The sequence below is a fragment of the Chelon labrosus genome (assembly GCF_963514085.1).
Source record: "Chelon labrosus genome assembly, chromosome: 7".
Classification (NCBI taxonomy): domain Eukaryota; kingdom Metazoa; phylum Chordata; class Actinopteri; order Mugiliformes; family Mugilidae; genus Chelon; species Chelon labrosus.
The window spans coordinates 13,033,800-13,043,048 of record NC_140343.1 but is presented as its reverse complement, the minus strand read 5'-3'; the positions used below and the strand labels follow the sequence as shown (position 1 = coordinate 13,043,048).

Sequence of the window (9,249 nt, the reverse complement as noted above, 5' to 3'; positions counted from 1 at the left end):
AAACCCACCCACCCTGCCTTTAACAATAAAAATCACAGCCCCGGCGTGTGACAGCGTTTCTCCCAACTCCGGTGATCCAGATAGTATCCGAGCAGTAATCGATAGTACCTGACGCGCGAGGTTCCGTCAAACGGGACCTATTCAGAGTCGTTTTGCCGTTGTCCGGCCGCTGTGCGCCCCCTCTGACGCCGCCATCTTTACCGCAGAACAGAAGATGTGTTGCACAAGGCGGGGGGTTCGCCTCGATCCCCTGTCAGCGTGATCCTCCACCTCTCCAGCACCAAACATCCACACAGTCCCCGTGCACCCGTAACAGCGGGCGAGGGGGTGGGGTGAGGGGGGGTCCCATGTGGGCTTTCTGATCCCAGTGTCCCGGAGGAAAACTACAGAAAAGAGTGTAACCTCTCAGCAAATATGATAATATTAAATAATGAATGCATCAGTAGTTTTAATTTAAATTGGACCTACTGTAAAACTCTAACTATAAACTAGTACAGATTTTACAGGTAATTGATTTCACAATCTAAAACTGATGGATTAATATCCTTTTTTATAAAAAAATACACTACACAGGTATGAATATCAGACATCAACTGTTGTGACAACCACGTGGTAATGTAAACCGACTCTCACTAAAGATATTTATGCTCCTGTTTAATTGGCACATGGAGATTTATACAAAATTATCACATACTGCATAGAGATCAACTTGGATGAAAGAGGCAATGGGAATATACTTTTTTAATTTGAAAGTTCTCATATATATATGTGTGTGTTTTTCAGGAATGCATCAGGCAATTCATAATGATTCATAATGATTCATAAAACAGTGATTCAGAAAAACGTCACCTGACACAATAAGCTATTTAACAACAGACAAAAAAATTGCAATGGACACACATGTGACAATAGATTCTTCTCCCAAAAATAAATATCTAAATAAACAGCACTTGTGCAGTTTGACTCTTCATTATTATAAATATCATAAAATCTCAAAGGCATAAACATGGGATAAAATTTCTCTCAGACGAGGAGTTTTAACTTCCAATATTTCTTCTAATATCTATACATAATATATAATACAATTATTTTCAGGTACCTGTGTTTCTCAATTGTAATTCTGTAAAGGAAAAAAAAATGAGCAGAGAGATGAAATTAAAAGTTTTAATACAGTGCCACCTTGTGGTGATCATTTTTTTTGTAGTAGTGCTGAGTCTGTGCTGGTTTTCTACTTTGTATTGTGTACCTCAGTATTCATAATCTCATTATTATCCCTGCATTGAAATTGAGAGCATTAACCTTAACACAAACATCACTTGAAAGAGCACTACTTCGAAATCACAACAACGGAAAGTACAATAAGCACATTATAAGCCTAATGCCATTAGCTTGACATTGAAATTATTGTTCTGTAAAATGTATGATTTAATCAACGTGCAAATCAAGTATGAGTACCATGCCAATGTTATGACATCCTAGCAGCCAGCTGCAAGTTGTACAGTCGTAGTTACTCTGTAGGGATTTCACATTGCAGCTGAAATCACTGTACACTTCTCTTAACATTGGTCATGGTCAAAATACAACATGTGGCTTCTCAAACAGCTTCCTGATGCGAGATGTATGCTGTAACCAGTTGATTTGAATCATTACTAATTCACCCAGCAGTCACATAATATATAATTACATTCAGTACAACCATCATCTTATTTCATAGAGCTTTTAGAGATTGTCATTTCTAAATTATAATTAACCCAACCTCCTAACTTGTGGCTTGACAGATCCAACACATAAAAAAAATATATTACATTTGGGAAATATAACAGTTCAGATGTATCACAGTGGCAATATGCCTGAATGATCAGATATATCATAAAATAACTTCATCAACAAGAGACCATATGAAATGGCACCATCATCTATCACTTCAAATGAGACGACAGCAGTCTAAAAGTTATAATACAGACACCAGTGCTCCTCAGATTTATAACACCAAACCGTTCTCCAAATGAATCTTATTGGCAGGGAAAATAAATATAATTCTGTATCTGTTTGTCTTTCCAAACAACATACGAAATGTCCTTTATAACAGATTAGCAACCGCAAACCTTGTTAAATATTAACCACCACTGCATACATTTGTACCGTGTAATGTTTGCATTCAGCTGCCATGTCATTATTGCCAGTGTCATGTTGGCACAAGGAGTGCTTTCACAGTTGATCAAGGCAAAAGCAAAAATAAATAGTACATAAAAATAGGAGCTCACAAGTACTTTTATGTGAACCAGTAATTTTGTTGTGGTCTTGCCTCTGAAAACTTAAAACAGATAAGGCATCATTGTGACTTTGCTGTTTTTTGGCATTTTGGCAGACACTCTTCTATACTTTCACGCGCAGACGCATGACCTTAGTGCAATAAAATAAAACAAACAAAGGGCCAAAAGTTATGACGGTATCAGAAAGGCTGGTCTGGTTTATACTGATCAGCGACGGTCCTTCTCTCAGCGGTCCCATCGTAGGTCACAGGCTATTCGCGTCTGCCACCACGGCTCCTTGACAGCTCCAGGAGCGAGGTTTCAGTAACTCTATAAAGGAGGACTGGAACAAAAACACCATCATAGACATGTGAATTTGTGTCTACACTTATGTCTACACTAGCTTTTAAAAACAAAAGTGTGTTACCTCCTTCAGGGGGCAGTAGCGTTGTGCATACCACTCCTGGGAGTACAGACAGATAATGACTCCCTGTCCCAGGAAAAGGGACGTCCACATGATTATGTTCCAGATGGGACCTTTCCTTTGGTCATGCAGAATGAAGTTGAACATCACTTTGAGAGGATGAAAAAAAAAAAAGATGAGAGGGGGGAGCATGATGGAAACATAAATGTGCGAGTTGTGTGATGGTCTTTTCTCTTACTTCCAAAGCACATGAAGAGGCAGAAGAGCACAGGATAGAAGAAACCAAAGCAAATTGCAAGAATGTACTCATGGACCACCGCAGACACTGTGAACACAAACAGCATGGCGGCTGGTCGGAAACGCTTCTGAGACATCTGGAATAACGAGAGAACAGAAACATCGGGTTTAATCATGCCATTTTTTTTTTTTTACATTTGCAGTGACTTGTGAAATATGCTCAAGACATTTTAAAACAGCTCATTATCTGGATGTTTTAATTGTTATCATTAGTATATAGTAACAAAAAAAAAAAAAAAAACAACCTTAAATGAAAGACTATCAACAGATAAGTCACTCACCCACAGGATGTCCCGGTACACATAGTAGTACAGCCAGTCATGGACCACTACATTCCAAGTGCGATAGTAATTGGCAAAAGAGGTTGAATTCCACCAATCCTGTAATGTATAATCACAATTAACCGATTCAAATGTTTTCTGCAGCACAGGGACTTCTTTCTTTAAATTACTACAGTGAGTGTGAAAGCATCACCTTGTAAAACATCCTGTCAGCAAAGCGAAGCATCTCGGCAAAAGCGTTGAGCCAACAGTGGAGGAAGGCAAAGAATCCCAGAAAGAGAATCAAGACTCCTGCAAAAGAAAATAGAAACATTATTTATCTTAAGAACAGCGGTAAACTGCCATTTGCTGGCAAGAAAAACATGACTAAGGCCACGGGTATAGGGAAGGCACATAAGTTTAGGGTTTTTCGTACCTGGCAGGATGGAGTTGAAAACACAGAGGACCATAGAGCGTAGGTCAAACAGCTGCAGACTGATGCTGTGGAACTGAGGTATGCAGAGCCGCACAAACACGTAGTAGGCATAAAACAGACAGCCTAGTACCTGTGGAGGGGTAGGAAAAGTCAGAAAAATGGATTTATATTGTTTGCTTTTAATCTTAAGTAAGGTCACCATGAAAGAGGTTTTTACCTGAAGCAACTTCGAGGCCACGTATCCCCATCTGATCACTGGGTTCCTGCATTAGAGTGAGAAATGATGGCTTTACCACAACACTAGTGTATGGGCCACTGTGTTGAAAAAAAACCCCCACACTGTCCTGTGTTCAGTTCTCAAGAGGGACTCATACTAGACAAATAACAAGAGTCTATTTACCTGGGGTACTTGTCTCTGTAGATAAGCGTGGGTGCAAACAGGAAGTAGAGATACTGAGGGACCTGAGGGACCACTGGGGCAGGGCCTGCAGAGGACAAGGCGGGACAGAAAGAAAGAAAGAGAGAAATACAATGGCCAGTAAAAATTGTGTGGCATATATAGGAAAAAAAGGCACAAATGTGTAGTGTGATTTAGACAGTTACATACTTGTCTTGTCTTTAGCCCACGTCAGGACTCTTGGCACATTTTCCCTAATAAAGGAGTGGGCTTTCATCATAAGACGTACCTGAAATTTAACAAAGGACAATTTGCAGTGGAAGACTCTTTAACAGTGTATGTGGCTACCCTGCATAAAACTAAAAGCAACCCCAACGTCCATCTACCTGCTCCAGGATGATGATAAAACAGGATGCAGGTGGCAAACTGTTGGTCACCACTACATATGTGGGCAGGAATCCCAGACCCAAGGCTTGGTAGAGAAGGAACACAGATCCAAACATCAGACTGTACAACTTGGGGTGACCGTGAGAGCCAGACTGGGTATTTGACCACAGGTGGAAGAGGGTGTAGGGAACCAGCAATGCAGACAGAAACATGCAGATCCACGTGCACACCACCAGGGGGAACTGTCCAAACGCATAGACTAGCAGGTCAAAGTCCAACACCAGCCTGAGGGGTAAAAGACAAAGCAGGGATGGAAAAACCTGAAGGATCAGAAATGATCCGTGACAAAATTAATCACGTTCACTGACTCATTGGACATGGACACAAAAATCAAAAACATAAACCGTAGCAGTTTTATATTACCGGCCTTCATCAAGGAAATCTACCACAAGCGTACTGAGGATGAAGAGAATGAGCAGAGCGATAAACATGTGATAGATAGTCCTGATGTGGTTCACCTCGAACAGCTCACTGTGGAAAAACAGATGACATAAAATGAGTGTGTGTTCAGCTGAAGTTATTACACAGTGCCCAAGCAGCAGTAAAACCCAACGAAGAGCGCCGTGACAAATGCAAATAACCTCCGTCTTGTGCAAACAATATTCATATGACTTTGGCATCGATGTGTTAACTTACTCCAAGAGGGACCTGCGACTTACAAACTGCTTTCCCTGCCCATGAGGAGGTCGGAAATGCCTATAATAAAAACAGCAAATATATAGTTTTTATAGGATGACCAACAGAAGACATTTACATCGACTAAAACAGAAGGTGAATCGCAGTACCTGAGTTTGCTCCTCTCTTTTTCTGAGAGTGGGGGTGAAAACACAGCAGGTACAGGTGCAGGTTCCAGGCTGGCCGATTCCTCAATAAGACTGTCCATGAAGTCGTTCACCTGGTTGTCAAACTGACGCATCAGGTCACTCTTCAGGTACTGGGTAATAAGAAAGGATATAGTTATTCACAGTCTGCAGATACAAATATGACATTGTATAAAAAACGAGTGGATTATTTCCTGCACAGTTGACTGCACTACAAATTCACATTACAGTTCTTTCACGCCAGCAACAACAACTCTGTGTGTCTGTGGAGCAACACAATCACACTTCAACTGTTATTTATCACTGTCGTTTTAAAACACCTTCAGCGGGACAAACAGACGATCACAGGCATGGCTCCTAGTGTTGAAACTGCTTAGAGTGTGATGTACTGATTTAACCTTTAAAAAAAAAAAAGCCCGAATGCATCTTTCGCAAACAGTCATGCAATCTGATTTTACGAAATGGGTCATGAGCCAGTTTAATTGCAATTAGGTGTGATTTCAGAATAATGACTAATTTCCATATGGAACGGTTCTTCTCCTTTTTCTTTTTTTGGACATTACTTCACAGATTGCTTAAGTTTTCTACAATCTAAGCATCTTCAGTTGGAATCAGATCACAGAAATCAACCTAGAAGGGGAATGGATATGTTTTAAGCATACATTAATGCTAAATGCATGCCACTGGTTGAAATAAATCACATAAATAAAACAAAATGTATTGTTTATTCGATAGCAGAGATGCTAAATTACAACTTTTCCAACTTTTATTGCTTTACAGTGAGTCATTCTCACATGCACACTGAGCCACGCGCGGGTTAGCCATCTAACCCACACTACTGACTTACTGACCTCTGCTTTCCTTTTTAGCTGCAGTTTTTTGCTGATCACATGTTCCACTTCAATTTTCCCTGAAAAGAGAATGAGAACACACACATACGTATGACGGGAAACAAGCAGTAGTAGTCGCAGTGCTGTTTGGTAAGTGAGACCTTGCAACATCATAATACACCCATGTGATTCAGACACACCTTAATGAACAATAGAGTCAACTGAGTCAATAGTCACATTGTATCAACAAAACTTTGACCCGGTAAATGTAAACATCAGCTTCCACACATAAATGACCGACAGATAATGCTGTATTGTACAAGTGGCACAATTTTGATCACTGTGCTGCGAATGTGCAACAGCCTGTTAAGCTGAAATCAAATGACATCAGACCTTAGATCCAAAGTTGCAAAATCCAAAAAGGAGACACGCCTACAACAGTGTACAGCAGAAGAGTGTTCAACAGGCAGGACATTTAAGGTCACGATAGGTTATTCATCTTGAGAGTTGTCTGGTGATGAGGTTCAAGTCAAAGAGCAGCAGAAGTGACACCCCACCCATCAAGCAAGTGAATGTCAACGATACACAAAAGAAGAAGTGTCTGAACTTGACATCGTAACAAAAACAGGAAGCATCTTTTCTCAGTGTCCTGTGATTTTCCTCTGAGCGTACAGAAAACTCAACTCAAGTGTTTCACAGTCATCATTTCTCAGGAGGGGTTAGAGTATACTTTCTTGGTTACTGATGACTAGCATGGGAGTCATCAGCAGACAGTAGCTGCTACTGTCATTTCCTATCGTGGTTCACCACAGTAAGTGTACCACAGGTCAAACAAACTGCTTAAGAAGAACATGTCATTACATCATAATGATGTCAGACCTGTGTGGAAGTTTACTGGAAAGAAGTTTGGGTGTTTAATCGACATATAGCATCTTATTCTCTTACCATTGCTGGTGATGTGGTTGTCTCTGCTGCTTTGCTGATGTTTACCAGGACTGCCTTCCCCGTCCAAAGAGCTATCCAAGTCAGAGAAGGTAGGCATCTTAGGAACGTCTCGGCTTCGGGACCGGAGGACACTGTCATCCACACTCTCCATTCTACAGATACACACAAAAAAAGAGTTAAAATAATAAACAGTGGAAGCTACAGGAATAGTGAAGTGTGTCTTTAAGGGATTTTAGCATAAGTACATGGTTTGCTCTTGAACCTCCACATGGGCAGGCAGGAATGCTAAGATTGACAGACAAAGCAAAGCCAGTTGACAATCAAATCACTCTCATATGACACAGACTCGCATGGACACAGACAGCTAACAGTTTGGTTAGCTCCCATCAGCTGACAGGAAGAGTCAGTATTTCAGGCAAGCGGTCCATTCATGAACTAATTACAGAGCTTCTGGATCAGCTAGCACGGCTCTGACATTAGAGCTTCTACCTGGTGATACTCAGACGGTTAGCACTGACTGGGAGCTAGTCAAATTAGCCAACTTGTTGACGTTAGCTGCCAGCAGGTTGACAGAAGCGTTGACTGACACAGGAGGAAATACAAACACGTTACCTGCCGACTTCCTGAATATGTACTCGCTCCAGCCGCCGGGTCCTCTCTCAGTGAGCGTTTCTCCAGCGTAACAGAGTATAAAAGCAGAGGAGCAGGTCCTTCATTCACTACAATCTGTGCTGCTGCTCACCTTCCCCACTGTATAAACACTGAGGACATGATGAGCACGGAGGACGATGCTGATTGGCTGAAAGTCTCTCCTCCTTTTGACGTCATCGCCCTGTCAGACTACTAACGTTGTTGTATCTCTTGTCCATTGTTAAATAGCTAAAATAAATCTGATGATAATATGATATGATATGATATGATATGATATGATATGATATGATATGATATGATATGATATGATATGATATGATATGATATAACTGAAACAATATATGAACATGTATATTTTATTTTGTTTTTCTCGGTGTACATTTACACTTATATTGTTTACCTTGTGTGTTAAGGAAATTGCAATTACTACTGTTTTACTGTAGTACTTTATTTTATTTTATTACTACTGGCTGCAGGTACAAGAATACATTTCACTGTGCATTGTACTATGTATAACTGTGCATGTGACAAATAAAACCTATCTATCTATCTATCTATCTATCTATCTATCTATCTATCTATCTATATGGCCTATTACTGGATGAACTTGCAAGAGCCAACACAATATGAACCGGATTCCTGCTGTTTGGTGGACACTTTAATGGTTATTTTTATTTTTCTGCAGAAGAAAAGTTGAACAAAAGGAAACAGAAACAACTGAAAAAGAAAAACATCTTTAATTTTATGCATTCATAATATTCTAATCGTCACAATATGAATAACCTATCACTCATTTCTAATCTTTACACCGGTTCATAATGCTGCACAAGCAAAGTTAAAGGTCGCAAAGTCACTCCGCTTGAGTCATATTCCTTTTGCAAGTAAAACTTGTTTTTGAGTGGTACAATGAGTGCTCTAAGTAGAGCTTGATGTGTCATAAATGTAAGTGATCTCATGAGCTGAGTGTGGCAAGACCCTTAATGTCAAAGACACAAGGATGCATTTATGATTTTAACTGTGTTAGCTACCCCAATTAGAGCCTTTCCATCTGTGGGTACATGTATCCCCAGCATGATCCGGATGATCAAAAGGAGTCAGTGAATTTGCAAATTAGTTCAGGCTTTGGATATTAAATGCATTTAGTGAAACACATCTGCCTTAGACAATATTGTGTAATGTGCTAAAAAAGACCAGTCAACTCAGTTGCCCTCTACAGTTGAGAAGTGGCTTTTCTCTACAAACAAACCGCACTTATACAAAACCGTGAATCCACCAGATCTTATCAGAGGCAGAACAGGAAGTAAAATTTTATTTTCCCACGTTAAATACAATCATAATGAAAAAAAAAAAGACGTCTCTCATCCAACGTCTCTGTGCACACCTATATAAAGAAGTATTGTCCTCAGTAAAATACAGAAAGTTAAGCCACACAACTGTGACATGTTTTTAACGTGTTCATTTGTCATGCATTAACTGCTGTCATGCTGTA

The 9,249-nt window shown here is 40.1% G+C and overlaps 1 protein-coding gene across 1 annotated transcript; it reads right to left on the bottom strand.

Annotated features, from left to right (window-relative positions):
• Positions 1–651: 651 nt before the first annotated feature.
• soat1 (sterol O-acyltransferase 1) lies at positions 652–7,837 on the bottom strand. The gene is given in 16 exon segments (XM_084547986.1): positions 652–2,595; positions 2,680–2,825; positions 2,915–3,050; positions 3,255–3,353; positions 3,448–3,552; positions 3,554–3,799; positions 3,887–3,932; positions 4,070–4,154; positions 4,277–4,355; positions 4,453–4,738; positions 4,877–4,984; positions 5,150–5,209; positions 5,299–5,447; positions 6,186–6,244; positions 7,110–7,261; positions 7,722–7,837. Coding segments are annotated over 15 exon segments (1,833 nt in total). The 5' UTR covers position 7,261; positions 7,722–7,837; the 3' UTR covers positions 652–2,517.
• Positions 7,838–9,249: the final 1,412 nt, after the last annotated feature.